Source organism: Poecilia reticulata, chromosome 22, assembly GCF_904066995.2.
Source record: "Poecilia reticulata chromosome 22, P_reticulata-male-v2, whole genome shotgun sequence".
In the NCBI taxonomy this organism is placed as follows: domain Eukaryota; kingdom Metazoa; phylum Chordata; class Actinopteri; order Cyprinodontiformes; family Poeciliidae; genus Poecilia; species Poecilia reticulata.
The window spans coordinates 8,847,548-8,875,280 of NC_088851.1; the positions used below are offsets into that span (position 1 = coordinate 8,847,548).

Below are 27,733 nucleotides of genomic sequence, written 5' to 3' on the forward strand. Positions count from 1 at the left end.
ATCAGTAGGATCTGTTCAGAAACGACTAATTAAAACATTTTGATCCACACGTCAACTGTGAACAGAAGAATCATGCTACTTTTACAATAAAATTAAAAAATAGCATTCTGTTCTTAATGGCCATGACTCAGCAGGCGGGTCAAAACATGATACAGGACAGCTGATTGGTCTGCAGCTGCGTTTTTTTGTGCAGGTTAACCAATCAGATGCTTGGGTTTTTCTTTGTGAAACACAGCAGCAGTCGCAGTTACTTTTATTATGCAACTTGTTACATAATAGCACAAAATGCAATAACTAATCTTAAAAGATGACATTGGTTTACTGCGTTAGCTAATATACTAAAAAAATTAGGACCTTTAAAATATATAAAAAAATAGTTATCTATGCATTTCAAATTTTATCCAAATCACATTCCAGCTCTGAAACAAAACAAGAAAAACATGGAGTAGACACAGAGAGAATGGAGGAGAAGATTAAGGGAGAAAATTACTTGCGTTATTAAATTATGATTAAATTTTCTTCTAGTTGGTGAATTGGTGTTTTACAAAACTGGATTTAATTGAAAATGGTGAACGTGCCACTGATCACCGTTTCATTCCAGTCAGTGTTATTAACCTGCAGCCGTTCTGTGCAAGAAGAGACCAGAAACAAACGCAGCCGCTCGGAGAATGTTTTGAACCTTTAATGTACAGTGCTTCCATAAATCATTACTAAAAACACAGGTGGTAAAAATCAAATCAACACAAATAAGTTACACCGTAGTAAAAAGCACTTGAGATTCCTTTCTGATTTTATCATTAGTGTGAACCCTATACGAAAATAGCATAAAAAGTATGCAAACATAGAATTCCGTTCATATTATATATTTCCAATCTTTAGCTAAATAAACATTTTCTTCGGAAATTGTATTTACTTTTTTCCCTCAACCGGCCGGACGAAACAAGAAGTGTCTGTGGCCTCCACTTCCATCAGTAAAAATTCTTCGAAATCTTTTTGTTTTTTTGCAACATTGCTCCCCGCCCCACCCGAAACCCAAACAAGAACCTTGAGACGAGCCCAAATAAAAAGGAGATATAAATTAACATACCAAACGTGAACAGTCTGCAAACCTCCCCCCCTTTTTTTTGTTGTTTGTTTGTGACTGTTACGGCAGTCAAACATTTGACCTCACAGAACTCATACACGCACACCGCCAACAGGATGCTTTAAACACACACACAAACATACACACAGCCTGTGCATAGACCCAGATTTGAACTTGTAGAGTAAGCAGAGCTGATTCTGCTTGGTTTTTTTTTTTTTTTGTCTCTTTCCCCACCCCAACATTCCTCCCTTCCTCCAGTTTGTCCTTTAAAGGAAAACAACCCTTTCACCTATTTGTTGCATTCGGCGGCTCCAGGCTAGAGGGCTTAACACTGGGATATGTAGCAACAGATGAGTCACGGTTGCAATGGTCCAACTCAGCGCCTGGTGTCAGGTAAACGGGAAGAGAGGAATCACAGATGCAAACAGTCCACTTAGAAAGATGAAAACTTTGTCTTCAGATCAGCATCTAAAAGACAATGTAATAATAACAACGTGGGGGGAGAAATGACAAATTGTCATCTAAACAGCTTTTTCAGCCAAATCTGGAATCTCAGAGCAAAAAAATCCAAAGGCAGACAGATTTATCTCCGTGTTAGTAGAGATCTAGTCTTGGCAATTGACACGTTCTAAAGTTAAAATATTAAAAGCAAACAGAGGTTTTACTTCAGCCGTCTAGATCAGAATCTGCTGTTTGTCAGTAAATGATTTCCTGCCATCAACAGGCTTTTGGAGAGCGTGGAAAACAAGCTGTTGTAAGGAACGCTCGAGATTTTATCTCAGAAATAACAAAAAAAGAGAGAGAGAAAAAAAAATCTATAACAAGAACAATGGAAAAGCTCCATTAAAAAAAAGAGAGAGAAAAAAAAGTCAAACCAATATCCCTTTTTACTCGTTTCTAATCTGAGCTCAGATTAGATGGGACTAAAGAAAAAAATGATTAGGCAATTATTTTTTTTGGATGAAAGGATCTTACTGCTAACAGTCTGTGGAACGGCTACAAAGCTGAGGTAGAAAGCAGGAGGCAGAACCTTCAGTTCAGACTAAAAACCTGATTAATTACTACAAATCACTACTTTTCCAAAAAGCTCGGCTGTTGATGAAAGTAAATGGTTTACTGACAGACGGCTCCCATATGTTCCCATCCGTGTGGCGTTTACTTGAAAACTAGCAGACGTTTGTTTCTTTTTTTCCTCTATGTCTGTGTATCCGAATCAAAATAAAGATGAGCTAATGTTAAAAGTGATATTAGAAATTTGTTTTAAACATATTTTACATTACAGTCTAAAGTTTTTCTTGTGTAAATACTGCCATACTGAGGTATCTATACCGACAGACCAGCTCGTGCCTACAACTCGCCTACAATTAATAATAATAATAAAAAAAAGCAGCAGCAGCAGCAGCACACATTGTGAAAGCCAATGTCACGCCGTAAATACTGGAGCGTGGTTTTAGGTTTGGACTTGGCCGGTTGTCGTCGCGCCGGTGTCCGTGGAGACCTGCGGTCCTGAATGGTCCCATCAGCTATCAGTAACGGAGCTGACAGCGAGGCATCCAGAGCAGCTGCTTCTCAGCTGACACCATGTTGAGAGGGAGAGGGGGTAACTTGTTCTATTGCACATACGCTTCTGCCTTTTCTTCATTTCTTGGCTCCCAATAAAAGAAAAAAAAAAAGTTTTTTTTTTTTAAATCACAGTTATGAACAGGTAGCAAGGAGCAATTGTTTATGTTTAAATAAAAAAAGAAAGAAAAGCTTTTTAAAAAAAATCGCTCGACAAAACTGCAGCCAAAACTAGAATATAATAATAATAATAATAATAATGTTAATAATAATATTAATTACTAACAATATTCACAAAAACAACAAGAACCACATAGAACTACAGAGAAAAGAGGGAGTGGGGGGCTGGGGCAAAAAAAAAAAGATGACCTGCTTATATACATGTCCATAAAAAACACCAACAGTGTAAAATTGATTGTCATTTTCAAATAAAACCGTCATAACATCCAAGGCATAAAACAGTGAGGAACAGAGCAGGTTTTATTAAAAAAAAAAAAAAGAAGAAGAAGAAAAAGGGGGGAGAGTTTGACAACGGGGAGATTCACAGAACTGAAAGCCCGGATAAACAGACAGAACCCATTTCATGCTTCTGAAAACACTTTTGGCAGCCGTTAGTGCAGAGGAGCGGCGACAACAACAGTCTGAACATGCCATCCGTCCGTCCGAGGAAGCAGCCTTTCTTTCCCACCTCATCCCCGACTATCGGATATTGGTCGACTGAGGTCCGAAGAGGAGCCAGAGGTGAAAGGAAAACAGAAGACGGAAGAGGAGGTCCAACGCGCCTGTCGGAGCAAAGAAGGAGTCGGGACTTAAAGTGTGGAGGAAGGCGGCGACGACTGGGAATCCAACAAGACGCATGGCTTTGATTTCAGCGAGCCCTGTGAGCAAGAGAGGTAACAACTCTTGGAAAAGCTGAGTAAAGGGGAGCTTTGGGAAGAACCCGACAAATCCGGATGCTCGCTAAAGTTTGAGCGGTGATCGTCACCGACGTCGACGAGCAACGGCGGTCTGTATAAAAAAAAATTTTAAAAAAGGAGGGGAAACCCGCTCCAGGTGCAGATGGCCTCTCTGCCTCCGCCCTAATTCTGCCAGTCGTCGTCATCGTCGCTGTCCTCGCCGCCAGAGGAGTCGTCGTTGGCGCTGTCGCCGACCGCCTGCCGCGTTCCGTTCTGCTGCCGCGCGGCCATGGCGGCGGCGGCGGCTTCGGCTGCCGCCCTCGCCGCGGCGCGCTCCTCCGCCTCCTTCTGTCGCAGCGCCGCCGCCTTCTTCTCCTGCTCCGCGTGGCTCTTCATGTGGGCGCTGCGGCTCTTCACCTTGTAGAAAATCCTGGGAACAGAGCGATCGGCTGAGTTACCATGTGGCGCAGTTGAGTTTCTAAGGAGACTGGTGACATCATGGTCAACAAAAAGAACAACCACGTCGTCATGTTTTAAGCGGGGAAAAGAATTTGCCTACGCTGGCAGATAGAGCGGCTTGGAAAATTCCGATCATACCATAGTTTGTCGTTCTCCGACCAGAGTTCAATATCATTTATTGGGATTACATGTAATATACTGAGACATATGATGAAAAATTACAACTGGAAGGAAAATTATGTGTTGTTTTCTCATTTTTAACAGAATATCTGAAAAGTGTGGCATGCATCTGATGTCGGTTCCCTGATTTAATTATTCTGACTATTAAATGAAAATAAATAAATAAATAATTGATCTGTCGACTATTTCTTGGATTCAGATTACAAGTTGCATCAACGAAAGTGCTAAAAAGGAATTGTTTTATTTATTTATCTTTTACAGAATTAGTACTATCAAAATCCTTTTGTTCTTCTCGCTAGTCTTCCATAAACGGTGAGGTTTGTGGGGTGTTGTGTGGCGCAGTGGACCTGTAATCTACTAAGTTTCCTCATTTCGAAGATATTTGGTTGCACTGAATTTAATTTAGACACACAAGAGTAAGAGGGGAATACAAATGCATTTTTAAGGAAAGAAAATGTTTTAAAACCATTTATCATTTATAATTCCTCATAAATGCACAATTATGAACTAATTTGTGCAGGTCTATACAACCTAATTTAAATAAAATACATTAAATATTTTGAACAGACTCAAAATAGTCTTAGAAATTAAATAGAGCAAAAAAAAAAAAAAAAATTATTTAAATCTGTCGAACGTGGGTAATGCCAGAAATTTCAAAGGAGTGGGATTTTATTTTTTACATTTTCTCAGAGATGCATGAATGTTCCGTCAATAAAAAGTTTAAACCACAAACATGCACTGAAACTGCTAAAAACATTTAAAGCTGCAGAAAAATCCTTGGCGTTCCTGTTTAAATGCGAATGCATTCCGCCTCGCGGAAGGAACTGCGCGGGTCGGTTCCATCAAATCGAATGTCGAGTGTAAAGCGACGAGTATTCACACCCTTTGAATAAAAACCTTCGCCTCTAATGCGGACGCTCTCGGAGCGCTTTAAAGAGCGAGTGCAGCTCTAGCAGAGGCAGAGCTGCATTCGCTGAGAGGCGAGATGTGCCTTATCTGCTCTGCGCTTCAGTTGCTAGGACACAGATGGCAATAACAGAACCGGTGTTGCCAGAGGACAAGCTGTTATTCAACCAAAGCATGTAAGGAAGGGTAATTCTTTCAAACACAGACCATGAAACACTCGCCTCTGTTTACCGATTCAGATTCCGAGAGGGCAGTCGAAGCAGCAGCGTTTCCTGCTGGCTCTGAATCGGTAAGCAGTCCGCTGCGGGAGTGGCGGCTCCGATTGCTCACCTGCCGCACTTCTTGCAGGGGAACTCGCCCTCCTGCCCCGCGGAGGCCTTGTTGCCCGACGGGGGGCTCGGTCGGCGCGCGTTGCCGCCGTCGAAGCGCGGTTTGGTCTGGGGCGGCTGGGCGTGGTGGATGACCCTGGACACCGGCTGCTCCCTTCCCACCTCCTCCTTTATGATGAGGACTGTCGCAAGCTAAAAGAAAAAAAAAAAAAGACAGAAGTTTTAGTCCATGCAGGGAAGGAAGGAAAAAAGGAAGAAACTGAGGGAGGAAGAAAAGAATAAAGAAAAAAAATGACGGAAAGAAAAAAGTAAGGAAGGAAGGCATGAGGGAAGGAAGAAAGGATAAAAGGAACAACGTTAGTGAGGAAGGAAAAAATAAAGGAAACAAGGAAGGAAGGAAAGAAAAGAAAGAAGGAAGGAAAAAAGGAAGGAGTAAAGGAAAGAAGAAAAGAAGGAAGGAAAGGAGAAAGAGACAGAAAGGAGAAAAAAAGGTAAAGAAAGATGGAAGAAGGAAAAGGAAAAAAAATGAAGGAAAAAAGGAAGGAAAAAAAAAGAGAAGGAAACTAGGATAGATGGACAATCAGCCGGATGGTTGGATGGATGCAGCATTTACAAGCCAAGAAGAGGAATAAAGTCTGAAGACTATTCTCAACTCAACTTATCCAGACCTGTGAAAAACGATCTCATGCTTTACCAAGCTGCGTGTGGACATGAGTCCGATCACATAACCATCGAGGCGGAACTCGTCTCCACACAACATCAACCGGACAAGTGCAAATGTTTCCTGCAGTCATTGTTTCCCTTCCCAGCACAGACAGGAGACGAGTCACTTCTAGAAAAGCCCAGTGGGGGGCAGCACATCCAACGCCTCGCCACCAGCTCCGAGTGCAACATGAAAACCGTGTGTGATGAAATCACTGTTTTTTTGTTTTCCACCCAGTAACACGTGGAGCAGTGTGTTGAAATCCAGTAAATCATGAGGAGCTTCGGTCTGCTTATGGTTTCAGTTCCAAACATGTTTGCGTTTATTCAGTGTGATCTAAATGTGTCTGTGTTCAGATTTCCACTAAGGAATTTTTTTTTAAACACACAACTTGAATGGATGTAAAGAAGAATAAGGAAGAAATGCAAAGGAAGAACTTCAAAGGTAAAAAATGCAGCATGTAACAATAAGATCACAGCCTTCATGCTGAGTCGGTCACTTCACACTTACATTCTCAGTGGACGGCAGCGTGTGCGCTACCCTGTTGGGACACACATCCTGTTTCCTGTCAGCTGAACCATCCCACTTCCTGCTGTCCTCCTCCTGCTGCTGCGGCTCCAGTCTCTGAGCGGCCTGCGAGAAAAAACAGCCAGTAAGACGCAGCGCTCTGGCAGGAGAGAGCCGTCTCCCTGAGATGTCCGCAACGTCGTTGAAGCGAGGTGGACGTTCAGGGAGGATGAAGATCGGGTGGATACTGGAGAGGCTCACGTGACCGACCTTGTGGTCCTGCTCCTCTTCTGCCGTCCTGCTCTCCGGAGGCTCGTTCTCGCCGTAAATCAGCGCTCCGTTGCGGCCGACCTTCAAGTGTTTCTTGTACGTGTAGTAGAACTCCACGCACTGCGCCACGGTCTTGGTCGTCACCTGCACGGACCGTACGCACAGCGCTTCACAATTTTTGCATGTTTTGATCATAGCAAAAGACAAATCCTTTTCCAAACCCTCACTCTTTTTGGGCATGAATGGCAAAATCGTTGTTTTAGTTGGGTAACGGCGAAAGATTTCAGCTTCTAGATTTCAGCTTCTAGACTTGCCACTTTCTACACCAAGTTTTAGTTTTTCCCCTTAATGACTCATAGTTCAGTCGTAAAATACTTCGTACAAGGATGACAACCTCAAACAGAAAAATCTAGTCTTTAATTTGAACACATTTATTCACCGGGGAAAATCATATTAAGCAAACAAATGTCCACGATTTCTATGAAATAAGCCATAATTTCTACTTTTATGGCTTGATAAGGAAATGCTATCATCTTGCCAGTGCGAACAAGAAAAAGGATGGTAAAGGAGGTAAAAACTCACCAAACTCCCTCCCCCCGAAAAAAGAAACAACGTTTTCTGTTCCACTAATGCAAATACAGGCATATGGAGTTTGATCACCACTGCTGGTACCAGAACCAGAACTGTGTTTATTAGTCAGAGGAAAACAAAATTAAGCTTAGCAAAAACACTATCTGGGTGTAAAATGATGAACATTCCTAAGTAAAGGACAATCTGTGATGCTGTGGGCCAGTTCATCTCCCAGAAGCCAAAAAACATCTCTGAAATACGACGACATTTTAAATAAAAAATGGCAGCCTCTGCCCGAAAACAGAAGCTGGGCCGTAATTGTGTTACTGAGAATAATAACGAGTCAAAATCAAAAGGTCAAAACAAAGAGAAACGCTTCAAAAGACACTAAGTAAACCTTCATCCATGCATTAAAAAAAAAAAAAAAAAACACTCAGTGTGGAGTCAGCAAAATAGAACCAAATCATTTAAGTTTGCACATGACTTTTTACAGTTTCTTGTAGCATTTGACATGAAATTGTGAAAAAAAAAAAAAAAAAAAAAAAACGTGGAGCAAAGACGGAGTATGCAAACCACATAACCATCGACAATGTGGCACTCTAAATAGGCCTAACTTTGACCTCAAATTCTGCTGCACCGTTGTGGAAAAGCAAAGCAAGAAAAGAAAAGAAAAAAAAACAAACCTTGTTTGACAATGACAGAGCAACAATCGAAACAGAAACGGAAACGCTGTTCCACAGCAACTGTATTTCCCTTTCCTCCGCCCACGCAGCGGGCAGAGGACACAGTATATCATGTGTTCCTGTTCCGCTCGGAACAGGAACACATGATATCAGCAGCCTTTTGTTGCCACGGGGAGAATCAAAAGTTTCCTTTCCTTCAGACCGAAGGCATGCGTACCTGCTTTTGCACCATGAAGAAGTCCTTCTTACACGTGGCCATGCCTTTGTTGAACAGACGCCTCTCAGCTGCCGTCCAGCTGTCTGATCCTGCAGGAAGGAGGAAGGGAAGAAGATATATATATATATATGTATATATAAAACATGTTCACTTGTCTAAAGTTGCTCATGAGTAAGAATGAGTGCAAGGAGACAGTAACAAGTGGAGACCCATCCCCCCCCCAAAATAAAATCACTAGTTAAACAATGCCTCTTCTGTCTTCTGTTTGGGATTAACCACATGCTGTATCGACCTTCACCCTCTTTACATCAACCTTCGCAGTCATCAAAGGCACCAACACACTTTCAGAGCTGCAGCTGCTTTCAGGCAAGTACAGAGAGAAAGAGGGAGAAAAAAAAAAAAAAGACGGAGGGGTTCCGGAGTCATCTGTGTGAGGCATGAATTACCCGAGTAATGGTAGCTGGACAGATGATGTGTCTTTGGGAAGATCGGATCCCTCAGCATCAGCAGAGACAGAGCAGCCTGAGGGAAAAACAAAACAAAACAGTAATGTTTAATCATGATTAGAGGCTGCAGATTTAGAGGAAGGGGTTAGAGGTTGCAATGAGTTGGGTTAACCGCTCGTCTTTCCTGCACACTCTACCGAGCGTTATAGCAAAACCGGACTCCATCGGGGTTGAGAGAAGTCGTCGAATCGACTCTGTTCTCTTTCAGAGAAAAACCATCTGACGGCGCGTGAATGTAGGAAGACGGCAGTTTGAGCCGGACTGCTGCAGAGAGTGGGCGCTTTGCCTGCCCCCTCCTCGTAGTTTCCTAGACAACATTGGACCGGTGCTGGTCGCTAGGGCCTAAAATCTCAACTTACAGCACCGTAAAGTGCCGCAAGAGCTCGGGATCAGGCTGCAAGCATGTTCGGAGCAGACTTCTCTGAAGATACAAGAACTCGGTTTAGATCTCGTTAGCTCAGATCTTTCTGAAGTCTTTCTCACAGTACGCAAAAAAAAAAAAAATCCAAACATTGTTATTAGGTATTAAGCCTACAAATAGCACTCGATTAAAAAATGCAAAAGTTTGTCATTTTTCTTTCTTGAGGTATACCTGCTCAACTATAGACTTTTCTTTAATAAAATCTGTATATCAATAAATATCCAAAGCATAAAAAGGCCTTACTAAAAGAAAAATAATTTCAAAATTTTTGACTTGTGGTCAGGAGCCAAACAGAATCATTTCAAGGGCCACAAATGGCCCCAGGGCCTCACTTTGAACACCTACGATCTAGATTTAGAGTCAGTGGCAGGACTTGGATATTGCTGTTGATAAACGCTCTGTGTCCAACTGTGTCATATTTAGGGGCATCAGAGTAAATACAAATGCCAATAAATCATCTCTGATTTTTATGAATAAAAATATTTTGGAACCTAATTCCAATCACATAAAGCCCAAAATAAAACACAACAAACTTTCCCAAAACATGACAAAGTCAAGTGGCAAGAATGTCTTTGCAAGGCACATCGAGTTCTATTTATTCTCTCTTGTTGAACTGGGGAAGTAACTCACACTATTTACCAATAATCGTTTCCTACCTCATTACTAAACGATTCTCTCAGCTGAAGTTCGAGTCAACCGAGTGCAAAAAGAAGCCGAGTTTTATTTCGCCTGTCTTATCCGGGCACTAAAACATTTTAGATGGCTGCTTGAGGTTAGCCTCTGATTTCATTAGTGGCCTTCTTGTGATGCAATCAGAACGGGGCACAGGATGCTTTATTCCTGCAGCATGGGCGTGGCACTTATTATTTGTCTGCTCAGTTTCAGGAGGTTTGAATCGCAATGAGTGGCTCTGAAATTTTAGCCTCAATAATAAATCGGTGTCTTCATCTTGCCGGCAGATCTTTCAAAACCCCCCCGTTTGAACCGGCCACGCCTTTAGCTAACTGGTACATGTCTGCAACGAGGATGGTACAAGTGTGACACATTGTGAAAAACCTCATTATTCACCAGCAGTTTGCGATCCGCTTTCATCGATCGACGAAAGTGCTAAAATGTTTGTTTCGGCTCTTGCAGCCCACACCGCTCTGCAGCGAGGCAGCGGGGGCCTCAGGCTATAAACAACAGGCAGGTTTACTATCACAGTCATCTCAGATCACCACAGAGCATCAGCACAAAGCAAAGTGAAAATCTAGAAATCAGTCACTTCCGTTCAACAACAACCTGCGCGGGTTCGTGGAAGGACGGTCAATGCTCGCGCTTACACAAACCCGAGAAGAAAAAAAAAGGCTAAGAGGAGATATCAGATTAGGGAAGGGTTATAAATTAGATGTAGTAGATTTTATTAAAACCTCACATTTGCATGCGGCCGGTTTGGGTTGTAGTTTGAAACCAAGGTAAGGACGTTTTCAGCTAATAATTTAGACTGCTTAGCTAAAGCGCAAGTTTTAATTCTTGTGATTGTACATCGTATGTTGTTTTGTAACACACTAAAAATCATTTTGCTTTGGTTTTCTTTACACAAAACTATCTATTCTAAAGAAGTTAGATAGTGTCAGAAAGTACTAATAAACTTAAATACAAAGACAAAGGAAATGACAAAAAAACCCAAAAAACCCTGGAATCTGATTTTGTGCAATTTTTTTAAAAAGTTGTTCTTATAGATGTAAAACGCAGAGTGGAGGCACAAATAAACATTTGTGCCAGCGTGTCTATATCGGATCTTGTGATGTTTTGATGGACCAACACTATAAAGTTCTCCATCTGTTTTGTCGAGACGAGAGCAAAAAGTGTTTCGACCAAATGGGTTCAAAGGATTTGCACGTGGTGGATGTAAACTTTGGAACTGCATTTTATATTTTTCTCATTCAGTTTAGAAATCCAAAGAGAATTTTTTTGGAGGGGTGCGGGGGATATCCAAAAAATAAATTAAAATAAATAAAACAACATGCCTGCACTTAATCAGCATAGACACAAACCCTGCATCTGAAAAGGCAGAAAAGTCGTGGCTCTTCTGTCAGCTTGTGGGAGCGTTAGCCCGTTTTTCTATTATTCATACAAATTGCCATGGAGTCAGTCGGTATGGATCGCTCGGCTGCACTCACCATTATGTCCCCTTTGGACTCGTATAAACAATGGTGTGCTAACTCCTGGTTGGTTCCTCCTCCATATAAAACGCTGGAACAGGCCAGGTGCATGAGGTCTTCCACTGAAAGAGACGTCGACAGCGAGCGTTAAAATGTCAGCGTAACCACAGCAACTGCGCTCTCAGGATTTATTTTCACCCCATATTTCCATTACGAAAGACGATAAAATAAAGAAATCTGGAATCTAAGTGAGACTTGTTCTGTAAGACACTGAATGATTATTCAACAAAAGTAGCTTTAGTCTATTTACAATCACAGGAGCTAAAATTGTTCCAATTTCCTTTCTCGGCTTGTTTGTCTCACCCTTGTGCTGGAAGTCTGGTTTCCCCTCCAGTTCGGACGGTGGAGCCCAAACCAGTTCGGCTCGATGGCGATCCAGTTCGACAGCGGACCTCTGCCTCAGCTCTGGCACCTCCGCTTGGTACCGCGACCCGATATTTATTCGTCTGCAGAGGTGATATCAGCACATCAGAATCAAATGAATTAGGATTTCCAAAAGTTGTTTCTGTTTTTGAGCAAAACCTGTTGTGTCATTTATTTCTCTGTTTTTTTTCTTATTTTTAATTATTATATCGCTTCGACATCTAGTTTTTGCTCTACAAGCCTGAGTTTTTCCCCCAATAAATTACTCTTTACAATGAGGTACACAAAAAAAACAAAAAAACACCACAGAGGTTGCTGCAGAAACAGATCTGCAAGATGCACAGATGCTGGAGTTTTAAAGTAAAACTCTTGAGTTTATTTGCATTAAAACGTCGTTCTGTGAGAAGTCATAGAGAATGCTGCGGGAGGCACTCCTGCTTAAAGCTTTCCCGACAAAAAGCAACATCACATCAGATACCTACATCACAAAATAACTAAATCATTGCTAAATCATTAAAGGTTTATTATTAAATAACCTCCAATTCCTTTTCTATGCAAACCTCTAAATGGATATTCATGTTTCACTTCAATTTGTTGCCACCAAAAACAACTCAGAGGGTCCCCTTCCTCTTCTGCGTTTCCCATGAGCTTCGCCGTATTTCCCGCTAAGTGCGCGTGAGTGTACTCTAGCGGCCCCCTCGAGGGAAGGTGGGCCGGTAGAAACCGACCCGTGATGGCTCTTGTGTGTTTCGGGAGACCGAACTGAAAGCAGGATTTGTGGAAAAAGCCCGAGTGCTCTGCGGCTGAGTAACTGCCGAGCAGACGGCATCAGCCGGGCCGAGGCTTGGAACAACGCGAGGCCGTAAACTGCCGCTCTTTTCTGACGCGGCGACAAACTCGAGGCCACCCTCTCGGGCACGCCTGCTATAAGACTTCGCATTTCAGTTCACAGAGGCTGGGTTTGGATGGGCAATTGCCTTTAATGAGCTTCAAAAATAAATTCAGCGAGTGCCAAACTCTTCCTTTTAAATTGCTGTGTTCAAATAAAAGCTATTGACTTTAATAAGTCTGTGTAAATAGAGGATAAGCGCATCGTTGCTGCAATCAGAAATTGACAAACAAAGCAGCAACAAGGTGCTGTTGATCATTAATCTGCTTTGAACCAGTTAAGGAAACCACCACTCTGTCGTCTGGCCCAGTTAGGGACGAGAAATGGGTTTTACGATTCTAAACACAGATACAAATCTGCAGAAGAACAACAGAATGACAAATAATTAAGGCTCTGAAATGAATCAGCTCCATACAAAATCTCTCTCTCTTTCTCCCTCTCTCTCTGTGAAATGCTTATTTCCTGTAAGTCTCTTAAAACTGACCAGATGCAGTTTAGATGAATGAACAATCAAGTCAGAGATTATTGATATTAAATCGTGGGGTTTAGATAACGAGAGTGCCAATGTTTTTTGCTTATTTTTTGTTGAAAGTGGCAGTACGACAGGTTGCTTTCTTTTCAACTGAGGTAGCATTTGATTATTTGTCTATTTTAAAGACATAGACAGAAACTTACATTTTTATGCCCTTTGTGTCCGTGTAAAGCAACATAAAGAAAATTAAACAGAACGGATGGGTTCAATCGCAGATAAAGGATCAGAGTAAAGTCAATACATTTTTAAATGGTAATCCTTAACCAAACTCAACTAATTTTTACCTCTTGTTCCTCAGCCCAGCCACCATTTTTAACATCAACAATAAACTCGCTAGCAATTGGCTAGGAGTTTAGCTGGCTGCTCTGAATCACAACATGACAAAAAGTAGCAAAAGAAGTGAGTTTCTACTGAAGAATGTAGCTGCATGTGTCGAGTCAGGTATGCTTTCAGTAACAAAAGGCTGACCTGCACAAAACTTCTGTTATGACAGGAGCGGCCATGAAAAAACAAAACAAAGGGTCGTTGGTGGACCGATTGAATTTTTTTGTTGTTGTTGTTGTTGTACATAAATCGGAGACTTTGTTTATAATTGGAGTTGTATAAATAAGCCGAACTGACATAATCACAACACTAATGTATACCAGGTAATGCAGATGAAGCACAGTGTGTTATTTTACTGCAATTTAAGTTACCGAGTGTTCAAGCGAGTAAATGGCGTTGATTTTTAGGAAGTATCGGCAGGACTGAGTTATTGACACAAGCCTAAATGACTCGAGCATCGGTGCAACATGGTAATCAAACTGAATGTTTTCAGGAACTTAACTTTTAGAAACCTTTCATTATACGGTCTCTTTCTGCATCCTGAGAACAAAGAAGGGCAAATCCTGGTTTTAGACGGTCGAGTGGCAACAGCGGTGGAGACTACAGCCGCATTTAATGACAGGTTTAGAGTTTCAAGAACCGGCGATCTCCTCCGAGACGATTTATGACTCAATCCAGTGTTGTTTTGAATAATTGATCGCAGGGCTATTCCTCCGGCTAGGATAATGCGAGCTTTGGAGGAGCCGCGTCGTCTCTTTGAAAATGTCAGTCGGCCTTTCGAGCCGCTCGCTTACAGAAGTGAAAGGGGATACTCACGGCTCGATGCTGACCGGCGTGGTCTCACTCATGGCGGACAGCACCGGTGGCGTGATGTCGCAGCTGTCTGGAGAGCGGCGAAAGAAAATACAGTCGGTTGACAATATACAAGGGTCTCATAGTTTTGCTTTAACAATTGCTTTGCTCTTCTTTTCAAACTGAACTGCATGAAAGCAAATGTCAATATGAGTACATTTTATAACAGTCCAGCAAATCTGACCCAACACTGTAAGGCAACCCGACCCACCCCGGTCTTAGATTTACTTGCCAGAAAAAGACACATGTGATAGGATAACTACAGAGCAACTAACAATTATTTTAGTTATCAGTTTATTTATGGATTTTTCTGACAATTAACTGATTAATCTGATCTAAATATTGGCACCTTCTGTAGAATTTTTATTTAATCTTTTTTTAATGCAATATGAGAAATGCATCAAAAGGTACAAATAAACAAATAATTCAATTCCTCTTTAAAATAAAATAAAAATTCTCTTGCCTAAAATGCAGCCACACAGAATTCCTTTAGTGAGTATAATTTAAAGCAAATGATCCAGCTGCAGGTAAAAAATGGCAACACCTCAACCCATTCTGCTAGACTGATCAATTAACTTGACAAACTGGTTAATAATCGGATAATAAAAGATGCTTAATAAGAGTTTTTTTTTTCTTTACAGAATTTGAACCAGGTAAAGATAAAAATGTCGCTTGAGGAATTCTGGTTAGAACATATGCAAAATGTATATATATATATATATTTTTTTTTTTTAATTATTATTCTGTACAGTTTTGGTGTAATCTTATCACACTTAGGTAAATATATATATATATATATATATATATATATATATATATATATATATATATATATATTACAAAATTTGTATTTATTACCTAAGATGGAGTAGCTTTCAACAATTTTCCTTTTGGGATCAATAAAGTATATTCTATTCTATTCTAATCATTGCTCAAATAGCCTTTTAATGAGCCTGTATACCCCAAGTAACGATTAATCGATTACTGAACGAGTTGACGATTATTTAAATAACCAATTCTTCACGATTAATTCGATTAATCGTTTCAGCACTAATTGGATCTAAAATGTAACCATAAGCTAGTAACAGTAACAATATTTGTTATTTAATGTGCTTATGCTTCCACATAACTTGTTGCAGTCCACATTTTCTGTGGATATATAGATGAAAAGATGTTGTTGCACTCACTGGAACGCAACAAGCTGCGAGTGGCTGACTTGGGAGTCGCAGGAGGGGGCAGGCCCGGACCACTGGCTGCAGCCGACGAGAGGAAGGTGGAGAAGTAGAGGCCCGAGCCCTCCCGAACTGGGCTGAGGATCGGCGGAGGCGTGTACGGGGGCATCGTGATCGGGTTGTCGGCGAGGCGAACGGGCGAGCGGAGGTGGCTCTGGTAGGGCGTGATGCTGGAGTAGACGGGCGGGGCGATGAACAAACTCGGTTTGGGCGGTGGGATGAAGAGAGGCTCCGGTCGGGGACGCCGTTTGGACTTCTTGCCGTCGTCGTCCCTCTCTCCCTCCGTGCCGTCATTCTGGAGAGAAGGAGGTGGGAAAATTGATTACGGCGACATCCACGTGCGCGGTGGCGCTTTGGGATCGAGACAAAACGTGAAAGAATGCAAACCAGTGAAGCAGTTTTGACTTGAAAAGCAGACAGCAAAGAGCGCCGGGCCTTAAATGTAAGGTACACAATGTACAGAATCAAAGTGCTGCTAATCTGCCCTGATCTGGGACAGGGCATCCAGTTAACCCCCTCCTCCCCCCCAGCTGAATGAGGGGAAAGGGAGAAGATGGGGGAGGGACAACATGGAATACCGCATGGGGAAGGGGCAGCGCGTCTGTAGGGCGACATGCCATGAATTCAAGGATTTAAAGCTGGAATTAAAACAGACAAAATCCAGGACGTTGGATTATACCCGACAACTCTAAGGAAGGTCCTCAGCTTGATTTTATTATAGCGTGTAAAATGACATTGAACGATACGACAGAAAACAAAACAAACAAACAAACCAAAAGGTGAGCACTCACTTGCTCTGAACTTTCCGACAAGGAGTTTCGAAGCGAGCGCCTGCGGGTGACGATGACCGAGGGTTTGTGGTCGGCTCGCCCGAGGTCCTGGTGGCTGGGAGGCCGGTGAGGCCAGCTGGTTGCCACAGCTGCTCCGTCCCTATCCGGAGACGAGGGGTCCTGTCTCCGAACGGGGACAGACACGGGGATGACGAGCGGAAGGAGGCTGTCGTCTCGGGGTCGCTTGGCACTCATGCTCTCCGGTTCGGCGGGGCTCCACGGCCTGTGAGGCTCCTAACCAACACGGTGGAGCAAAAGTATCGACGCTCGTTAGGAATACTGTCCACTTCTTTAGGAATACTGTCCACTTTATGACACAAGACAGAAGCTCAGTGTACATATGCTGGCCGGCATCGGTAAAAGATGAGCAACGAGTCTTAAAATCCACTGATCTTAAAAAAAATTACATATTCAATCACATTTAATCAATTTTAGGCATTCAAGGATTGCTAGAAGTATCAATAATTGTCCTAAAAGTGATTTTGACGTGAAACAAAAGCATCTTATGTCCAAATTTAAGTATTACGGAGGATCTGTGATGCTCTGGGCCTGTTTCGATTAACCTACATTTTCTTGACACTATATATTTTTGGTACCGTTTCATAATGTTCCCCCACCGCTCATTGTGACCTTTATCATCTCGGCCATTAAAAATATGTCAGATACAGACATTATACACATTAAGTGTCCATTAAATTAATTAGCTGACACTTGAAGTATAATTGCAAGAGACTGATATAAAAGGACTCTTGCTAATAGCAGTAAGAGTCTATTAATAACCTACTAGTAACTGTGAATGTTAGCAGTCTGTGACATTTCACAGAACAACAACTTAGCATATTGCATAAATGCAAACTACTACAACTAACATTTACTCAACCTAAATGTTTCTCTTTTTTTTTTTTTTTACAATACTCCTAAAAGAAAACAAGATACAGCTCTTAAAGCAACTTTATCGTAATGAGTGCCCACAAATTTCTCCGCTACTATATGAGCATTTGAACAAGTGCTATATTAAACATGAAAGAAAACAAACTTCTAAGCAAGGCAAGTAGGACATTTGGACGGATGGAAAAGCAGAAATAAACTTTCAGGTTGAACCCAAAACTTGAAACAGCAGCTTGTAGATTTTATCACAGTAAAACTCTCATGTGACTTGCTAAGGTCTGAAAATAACCGAAAATCGACATAAAACTGCAAAATGTAGTTTAGTTAATTAAAAAAAAAGTTACTAAGCTGTTCAATCGGCATTGAACATAAAATAGCCATTCAAATGTGGACAGATTTGTACATTTAATTTCTTTCAGGTACAGGTTGGTGTTTTATGCAACTTTGATGATATGTATGCTGCATACTCCCTACTGCAAGGAAATGTTTTATTACTTTAGTAATTACCTACCAGTGAAGAGTCACCTTGAATTAGATTGGCTTGATCACAGCTAACAATCTGGCACATGTAAACTAGAATCAAAATTAAAATGAATGATGCCTAAAAAACTAACTTAAAATATAAAGAGTGTTTTACAAAAATCAAAAAATTTATGGATAACACAGATCACCCTCTTTATGAAACTGTCATGGAAAAATAAAGCTTCTTCAGTCAGAGGCTTCTTCAAATTCGCTGTAGCACAAACTGCTACAGGAGATCATTCCTGCCCACAGCCATCAGCATCTACAAGAACTCTTTGAAGAACCTTGAATTAATGTGATGTAGAATGACACTGAATTTCGCGTTGGGATTTTGAACTGAATTTAAATTTAAATATTTCAGAGACATGAGCATTTCTGTGGATATTTATTTTAAATGGATATTATGCAATGGTAAGATACATAGGTATACAGGTAGAAAATGGAAGCAGGATGGCAAAATTTGGGAAAGGAAGGAGCTCAATAACCGAAGAAGTGAACTGACACAGAGCAAACATAAAAAATTATAATCGCTGCTTTATTTTCATCAATATTATTTGTACTTTTATTGCTTTATTATCATCATCCTATTCTTATTATATAATTAACATATCATTAAGTCAAAAAATTTTGAAAATAAATCCAATTTCGTGGTAGACACTTCCTGTATTGTTTTTGAAAGTCTGCACCTGGACTTTAAAACAGAAGCGTCACACTTTAGAGTTCAAACTCTACCACGGTTCACAAAAGGAACAGTCTCCCTTTGCATTCTTCTTTGTGTGCGTTTTTTGTTGTTTTGTTTTGAATGTCTCAGAGAAACCACGATGACTGAGCATCAGCGGCCGTACATCAAAGCCGCGGTCGGCTCGGGTCTGCAGCACCTTCGAAACCCCGATCTCAAAACATCAGAAGAGGGGTGGGGCCAGATGCTCGTCGGAAAGGAACAAGGCCGCCGTGGCTACTCCACGCCGCTGTGCATTATTACTGGTGGAAAACTCCAGCTCCCTCCAACACAGAAGTAGAGAGATATTCTGCTGAGCACTGCAGGCGAGGCAACCCTGAACCCCCCACCCTGCACAGAGGCTGTGAGGGGGGGAGGGCGGACCAAGCTGAAGGTTTGCTTTTTTTTTTTTTAAAGGGGGGGGAGGTGTGCAGGCATGTAACCAAACACACAGGCTGCATGATCAGCGACTCATGAGGCGAATTCAGGGCACTACAAACACACTCTGCTGTTTGGCAACACGACTTGTTGCACAACCGAGACTCTCGGCGCATAAACAAAGAGGAGTTTATGAGCTCATGCGTTTTGGGGGTTTCTCGTTATTCAACCTCATTTATAGTCAACAAAATCACAAAAAACCGCCTGAAACGTTACACCCAAAAGCGTCCCATAACAAACGAATAAACTCCACAGCCCAGCTTTTTTTTTTTTACCCATTAGGCCGAGCTGAGCAGCTCGCTTTGTGGCGCACATGTCGCTGGGTACTGATTTACACCCAAAGGCTCTTCCAGCCACACGGTAATCACAAACAACGAGCTTTGGCACACTTTTTGCTGGTGGCCGTGTCATGCCGCTTGCTCTATTTTACACTCCTGTTGAGGGAATTTAAGTCCCAACGCAATTATATCTTGTGGATGGTGCTGGAAGAACAGATTTTTTAGCTGTAAAGGGTTTGAGCTCCAAACTGCAGTGCAGTCGCAGGGGTGGGGGCAGCTCAACGTATTTGATATTCTTCTGTAAAAGAAAATAAGCTCTCTGCTGGGCAAGGTTTTAAAACTGGCAGAAGCCCAGGGCTCCAATTTTCGGGGGGGGGGGGATGCCCAAAAATGTTGCTTTTTTTTTTTTTTTAACAAATGCATGTTTTGATACTTTATATAAAGCTCACAAACCAGAATCAGAAGAGTTGTATTAATAACTATATAATAATATCGTTATATATTATTGTGTTTTTTAAGCACATCGTGCTGTTCAATTGCACTATGAAGTAACTATGTTACCTTCAGTTGTTTTAAAAATGCTGCATATATCAAATGTGACTAAAAAGAAATTAACTTTGTAATTTAATGCCTTGAAGTTGTGTCTCTGTTGCTTCAAAAACACCTGCTCTTTCTGAAACCCGGCCTCAGGGAGAGGCATTGGTCCTCTATTAACCCTTTAATAACATTTCTATATTGTTAAAGGGTTGTATTGTGTGGAGAGTTATCCGTTCTCCATGATTAATACCAAAATACAGCTGGTACATTGCTGGTCATGCTACCTTTAGGAGTGAGCAGGACAAAATGACAATAAGCAACACTTGGTAACTTCCTTTGATAGCCTCTGTCTAAGCTACACCCTAGTGTGTCATATCCTCTAACCCTAGCTTTCATTTGCATTTATTAACATGTCACTTCCTTTAGCTTTAGCTTTGCAACTAGCTAAAAGAGATAGAAGGAAAACACAGAATTATTTATTTTCAACAATTGAGTGGATAGGGCACTAAAACAGACTACAGCCCAGCGGTCTACAGCCTTGTAAATCCGGTCCCGTCTCTGTGAACAGAACACAGCTGAGGAATATCCTTACATAGAAACTTTTTGGACTTCTTTGAATAACTAACTAAGCTTACAGTACTGTCTGATAAGTAGGATCAATTTATAATGTATGTATAATTGAAATGAAATGATCTTTTCTTTGGAAAAGTGCCTCAAGATAACATTGTTGGGAATTGGCGCAATATAAATGTAAACTGAATTACATTGAATACATGAACAAGCAAACAAGAACAAGCAAATTCCTTAAGTCAACAATAAAACAGTTTCCTTACCTTGCTTAGTGAAGGAGACTTCCTTTCTGAAGCCTCTTGTGCGAGCATCTCCAGGTTGACCTCCTGGGACACCCGGCGCTTCCTGCGCGTGCTCTGGATGACCCCCGTGGGCGCCGCCTGGACGTCCCGGGTCCCGTTCTCCGGGCCCGACTGGTCCGAGGGCCCGCAAAGGAAAGGGTTGTCGGACGGCGCCCCGCCTTCCTTGGACAGCCGGCGCGATCTGCGGAGCTGCGCCTGCAATTGCGACGACGGCTCAGGCGGCGGGGGGGCCTGCAGGGGATTGGACGGCTGCTGCTGGGGTTCCGGCGTGATGTCCTGGATCAGCGGCTCCTGGATCTTCGGCGGAGCCGGAACAGTGGACTCCTGCGAGTGCACAACCACAGGCTGCGGGTGTGCGTTTTGTGCCGCAGAGAAACAGTCTAGTACATGGGGGTTTTGTTGTTGCGACTGCTGATGTTGCATTTGCTGCTGAATCTGGAGCTGTTGCCGCTGTTGTTGCATCTTTTGTTGCTGTTGTTGCTGCTCGTGGTGTAACTGCTGCTGCTGTAACTGGACATGCGGATGCCGGATGATCTGCTGATGCTGTTGAATTTGCTGCTGGATGACATGCTGCTGCTGCCGTTGCATTTGCTCTTGATTCTGCAGCTGCTGAAGATGCAGCGAAGACTGTTTCGAATTCGAGTAGTTCGGCGGGTTCGGTAGTGTGTTCCGGCTCCCTTGGAAGGTCTGGTAATAAGCGGGCAGGTGCTGTTTGGGCTGACCAAAGGCCAGCTGGAAGGACTGCAAGACGGAGCTTCCTCCGGGGTGGGGAACGCTCTGCTGCTGGGCGTTCAGCGCCCCTGGTTTCAACGTCTCCTGAAAGATTTGGGACGTCTGCTGCTGCTGCTGCTGCTCCCACTCCAGAGCTCGAGACTTCACAGCGTTGGTCGGCTGCTGATGCAGCTGCAAGCCGGGGGGAGTCTCGTGCATCGCCTTGGCGAACGCATTCTGGGTCCTTGTGAGATTCGGAAAAGCCGGCGCCCAGTTAGGCATGGTAGTCCAAGAGGCAGCTCTCTGCTGCTGCTGCTGCTGACTGGGCTCCGGGTGAGCCCACTTCATCGGCACCGTCTGCTGATAGTGGCCCCTGTTCTGGTCACCCTTATCCGGGCTGAAGATCACAGAGTTGAAGTACATGTGAGGAGCCTCTGGGTTGGAGGTCACCGTACTCGCTGCCTCGCTTTGTCCGGACTCCGAGGCGGCGGCGGCGGTGCCGCCGGGGACAAAGTACGCCCCATCGGGATGCTGCGATGTCTCCTTCATCGGGTCTCCTGGTTGGTCACCGAAGAACGTGATGCGTTTGCCCGTTCTCTTGGCACTGGGTTTCTGCTGGGCGGGTACACTCATGACGAGCATGAATGGGCCGAAGCAGGGAACCACTCCAACCCAGGCCTATGCAGAATGTTCTTCTGACTTAAAAAAAACCCAAAACTCTTCTGTATTATTCACAGTGTAAAAAAAAAAAAAAAAAAAAAAACCCTCTGAAGTTCTTCACAATCTCCAGTCGGGGGTGAAAAGATCTGAAGACGTCTCTGTGTTTTTCTCATTCATGGGCGACACCCTGCATAGAGAAAATGAGACAGAGGTCATGGGTTAAACAATCAGAAAAAAAAGGGACCCTCAGGGGGGCGGGGGGTTGGGGGTCTCATTAGCATCAGCCACGTAAAAACCTGCTGTTTGCTTTTTCAGCAAAAGATCTCCTTTCAAAAGGTGCCGAGTGGGAGAATAGCACAAGGGAGGGGCGGGTTTACATGCTGGCTCACATTGTCATGCTACAAACAACATGTTCAATGTACTTTGCAGGAGGAAGGGGGATTTGTTGCGACAGATTAACGCTCAATTGAGCAAATTTACATGAGTGCGCGACATGGTATTAAAGTTTTATCACAATGTTTTGTGGTGTTATTGTGACACACAATAAAAGTGATGATAAGAGCTATTTATTACTTCATTTTTAGGTAACTGCATGGCTGTGATGGCATGACACAGCAATCTAAGAAAACCTACCTATTTATAAGGCGCTTCTTTAGGACACCAGTCACATAAAGACGTGTGATTTGTATCACTAAACTGCTCACAGTAACTGCATTTAATCATATTTTCAGATTAATTAATGTATTGATGCTTTCATTAAACAAACAGGAGAAAAAGATAGTAAAACTAACAATGCCGAAAATACTGACACTTGCGGGGGTTTTGGATGTGATAAATGTCCAGCCCTGGTGCAAAAATGTGAAATAGACGGAAAATTAATTAATTAAAATTAATGGTTTAATGAAATCTAAAAAAGGAGGGTGTACATTTGTATTCATTCACCTACAAGCCAATACTAACACTTAAAAACATCTGCTAATTATTTCCTTTAGAAGTAAGTAATTAGTAAATGAAGTCCACATATGTGTTACTTACACTGACAAATCTGCAGTATATTACTGCATCAGGTAGACCACATCATACAGGTGAGGTAAAGTCAAAGTCAGCATAACAACAATAATTTGATGCTCTTCGAATATGACATCTGTAATAGGGTGACAGAAAGAAAGCGGCAGGCCAACACTGAGACACAGTGGCAGCATCATGCTCTGGCGATGCCTTGCTGGTCAGAGTTCATGGGAAGATCAATAAAGCTAAATACATAACAACCCAGGCAAAAATAATATTTAAGTGGAGGTTAACCTTCCAGGAGGTCAATGACCCGAAATAGCCAAAGCTCCAACGGAGTGCAGCTCGACTTTAGATTAAAACATGTCCACGTGTTACACTGGCTCGGTCAAAGATCAGGCCCACATCCATTGTTAAAACGTGAATTTTTAAAAAATAAATCATGCATGTTTTCCCTCTAATGTGAGAGAACTAGAGAAAGAGCAAGATGTGCAAAAGCTGCACACATACCTGCAGCTGTATCTGCAGTTGTATGTAGGTGGTTCTACTGGCCCAGAAAGTCCGACTACAAATGCACACCACGGTTTTCAGATTAACTTTGGAAAGATTTGTGAAAATCGTGCATCTTTACAGTCCCGCATTAATTTGTTTTGACTTGCAGAAACAAAAGGAAAAGCAAATGGCAGATACAGTTCAATCAATAGTTACCAAAAGTGTCATTACCAGTCATCAACGCACTGCGTTTATGCCGGGCTGTTTCGCGCAAACACTCGGAGGCGAAGTTCATCATCGACTGGCACACTTGGAGCTCCGACGCCCTTATCAAACTCCTAACAGCTTTGCGAGACACGCAGCAGAAAAGAAAGCACTCGTTTTCCCGCCAAAGCAAAACTGAATGTGATAGAAAAAAAGAAAAGTGTTTTCTTTTCTTTCTTTTTTTTTTTTTACAACCGTGTGACTCAGAGGTGAAAATGAAAAGGGAGACTGTGCCCTCTGAACTACGGCTGCAGCCTCAAATAGGAAGGGCAGCAGAAAGTAAGCACACATGAGTCACAGTGCAGCGATCTATGCAAAGACAGTGGGGGAGAGGGGCGGTGAGGACGAAAAAGTCAAGACGTCCTTGCGGGCGTCTGTGTAACTTACAGCACATCTTGACAATTACCGTGGCAACCCGGGCCGATAGTATATTACATAATGGCCGGGTTTCGGAGCAGATTCTGGCATGGCACAGTGTGTCAAATTATAATTGTTCCATCTGTGCGCAAAGTAGAAACTGTTCAAGTGCTGAAGTCAATAATCTAAAGACGAGAGAGAGAGAGAGAGAGAGAAAGCATGCAGGCTACTTTCTGAATTATGTTAATCTGTCAGAATTGATGGCATAGTTGCACAAATGAATCCTGAAATCTAAAAAAATATAGCACTTCATATCACTTAGGAAGTGGCTGACAATAGTCACCCTTTACTCGGGTGCCCTGGAGAAAGCCTTAAAATAGACATCTGCAGCTGTTCAGATCCTGAACTGGCTGAAAGGAGGGTGGGGGGGGCAGAGGAGGCACTGACAGAGGAAAGCCAAAGACCACGCTGTGTGGCCAACAAACAGCATGTGTGCAGCAACCATGTGATGGCACTGACATGCTGTCAAACCCCAGGATGCATCCTCCCTTTGGAGAAGGTGCTCGTTGTCAGTAGCCCTATTTATTCTTGCAGAACCTGCTGATTACAGGGTAGCGGCGCGGGTTATTAAGCAAGTAGCACACTCCATCTGAGGTGAAGGATCACCATGACGCATCACAAGTGCAGCCCTTACACAAGCCGAGGCTTTAGCACATAACGCGGCAAATTGGCTTAAAAGAAATGTCAAGTGCCCTAATCCATCGCCATTTGCTAATTTAAAACTACCAACGCGGCCTGTGAAGGAAGGAGCTCAGGACTCTTCTCCCCCCCCACCACCACCACCGCTTTCCATTCCCTCCACATCACTTTCTGAGGGCAGCCAGCCAGCTCAGCGCTATTTACGAGAAGCCCTTTGTTGCAGAAAACGGATTATCCAGTCAGTAATGCCGTGTCCCGCTGCAACAAACTGACCCAACAATGCCCGCCAGTTCGACAAAAAGAGAGGAAAAAAAAAGAGAGAGAGAGAGAAAAAAAAGAAACAAGCGTGGCAGCAGAAGAGCAAAGGAGAGATAACCACTGATCGATTCAAGTTGTCAAAAGGTTAACGCGTCACGATTCTTCCTGCGCATTATCCTGGCGGTTCGCCCTTTTCTTGTATTTACGGAGCTGCCACAGGAATCAACCCCGACGGCGGTGACGAGCCCCCGGGATCCGAAGCGCGCGCGCCCCAGTCCGAGGTAAACAAAACTTTGTCAGCGAGCTGCGGCCACAGCGACATGCAGCGTCAACCACAACATCTACGTCTGCCATAACAACAACAGCAGCAGCAGCAACAGCGCCACAGTCATCGACTTTCACGGCCTCTCTACGGAAGATCTCCCCCGGTACTTACTGCGAGGAGCTGCTCAGCCGCGCTGGATAGTCCTCTCGTGCGGCCAGCAGCAGCAGCGGCGGCGGCGGCAGAAGCAGCAGGCCCGCGATGATGACTGCACACATCCCCGAGGTTGACTCATGCTACGCTGCTGACCTCAAGCATTTGGACTTCCCCCCCCCCTTTCCCTTCCCTTCGGTGCCCCCAGCTAAGAAGAAGAAAACAAGTGAGGAGGGATGGGAGAGAGGTGAGGGGGGGGGAGAGCGGTGGGGGATTCGACGTTGGAGCGTAAACACAAACGAGCTAATGCGCATGAACAGAAGCGCAGTGCAGCCGCTGTTTGTTGCACATTATTGCACTGTGATTGCACAAAAAGGCTAAAAAAAATAATAAAAAAAAAAGAAAAGAAAAGAAAAAGAAGGATGGGGCCTGCTGCTGCCGCGCATCGACAGCGCTTCTCTGGCTGTCTTGTGATTGCCACCTCCTCTCTGCCCGCCGCCTGCTCCGTAGCCCCGCCCACTTCCCTGCCCAAAAAAGGCTCTTCCTCTGACACGCGAAGGCGCTGTAATTTACGGAGCAAGATCCCTCTCAGTCCATGCGGGAAATTCCAACACACGAGGGAGGACCGCGGGGATGAAGGAGAGAAGGGGACGGGGGGGGAAGACGCACCGGAATTCATCTTTCCTTTCACTAACTTTTTCTATTTTACTCGTTGAGAAACTCTTGGAATGCCTGCGCGGTGCAGGTAATCCCTATTACGTCCGCCTGGGGGATGTGGGAGGATGAAAACAGTACTGTTTATTTCATATTAAGGCTACTGACTCCTAATACTTTCAGCATGATTTCACCATTTTCTTTTCCTCAGAATTATCCCACAAGAGGAAAATGAATCACCTTTCAGATAAGAAAACATTCTGAAGGCATGGGAAACGTCGGTGGTATACGAAGATACAATGAATTAAAGTAGTAATTACCAGGAAGTTATGGCAAATGAGACTAAGCAAACAATATTTTTTCTTCTTTAACTTAAAAAACCCCCCACAGCTGACATAAAGAGGGAGAAGCGATAGGAGATTCTCATTATCTCTACGTATAGGCAGAAATTAATGCTAGGATGTAAAACATGAGCTAACTTTATTTTGTTTTGTTTTTTTCTAAGAAAGAGATCAGCACTGATTATTTCAGCACGTGGTAAAAATACTACAAACACATTGATCTTTACTACAGATGAACTGATCAATCGGTCAATTTCTCGCCGACCGGCTCTGATCGGTATCCAGCAATCTGAAAATTCTTTCCTAATTTATTCAAATTCTGATTTGACCAGTTCTGGTCAAGTTGGAATTAGCAGCAAATATAAAACAGCAACAAAAAAACTGGAAAACGGCGAATCTTTAAATATTACAGCTCTACGATATCCCCAACAACCGCCATTTTGGTTATGACACACTGACTTAATAAAAACCAACAAATGTTAGCATAAGAAGCTGATTACTCCTCATCACCATTTGTAGTTGGTTAATGAGTCGGGCTATCGGATCGAGTAGCCCTCCTGAAATCGTCTGCAGTTTTAAAAACAATTTTATTCATAAAAACTGATGGATAAGTCTCCACAATATGACCGGAAAACTGGGAATATATTTAAAAACCCAATTTTTTCATTTATTGTAACCCCCTCCCCACCCCCACGGTCATTCAGGCACTTATCTGCCATGTAAGTCAAATTACTTTGATGTAAGGTAATGTAATAAAATGTTAATTGAACAGACTGAATCATTCACAAGTTTTCACCAAGGCATTACGCTGCCTCTACATCTTTTTAGCAGGTTTGAGGACTGCAGCGCACAGGGTTACAACAGGCTTTGTGCGGAGGTGAAGGAGGATCCCTTATCTAAAGATGCTGAGGTCACAGGCAGTACAAATGGCAGCCATTTCTCCAACAGAAAACCACTGCAAACAGCCCTCATTGTGTTCTCTGCACACACACATGAACCAGAATAACCATAGCACTGTTTTCTTAAGAGCTCGCAGCTTGTACATGTTCGGTCGGCTTTAACGCACTGTATTTGCATCTGTTTAATAGCCTAGGGTTTAAAATA

General features: G+C 43.0%; 1 protein-coding gene across 3 annotated transcripts in view; it reads right to left on the minus strand.

Annotated features, from left to right (window-relative positions):
* Positions 1–661: 661 nt before the first annotated feature.
* Positions 662–27,733, minus strand: part of mideasb (mitotic deacetylase associated SANT domain protein b) — a 29,110-nt gene continuing 2,038 nt past the window's right edge. Inside the window, exons 1-13 of one of the 3 annotated variants that reach the window (XM_017302474.2) lie at positions 25,656–26,035; positions 20,732–22,328; positions 16,479–16,751; positions 15,643–15,982; positions 14,420–14,486; positions 11,799–11,941; positions 11,454–11,557; positions 8,811–8,886; positions 8,365–8,453; positions 6,895–7,038; positions 6,628–6,750; positions 5,416–5,606; positions 662–3,970 (exon numbers count right to left, since the gene is read on the minus strand). In XM_017302474.2, the coding sequence (XP_017157963.1) occupies positions 3,724–3,970; positions 5,416–5,606; positions 6,628–6,750; positions 6,895–7,038; positions 8,365–8,453; positions 8,811–8,886; positions 11,454–11,557; positions 11,799–11,941; positions 14,420–14,486; positions 15,643–15,982; positions 16,479–16,751; positions 20,732–22,123 (3,189 nt within the window). In that variant the 5' untranslated portion in view covers positions 22,124–22,328; positions 25,656–26,035 and the 3' untranslated portion in view covers positions 662–3,723. Of the gene's footprint in view, positions 3,971–5,415; positions 5,607–6,627; positions 6,751–6,894; positions 7,039–8,364; positions 8,454–8,810; positions 8,887–11,453; positions 11,558–11,798; positions 11,942–14,419; positions 14,487–15,642; positions 15,983–16,478; positions 16,752–20,731; positions 22,329–23,872; positions 26,036–27,733 lie in introns of those variants that run through there. The other 2 variants (XM_008399157.3, XM_017302475.2) reach the window with 2 other exon arrangements.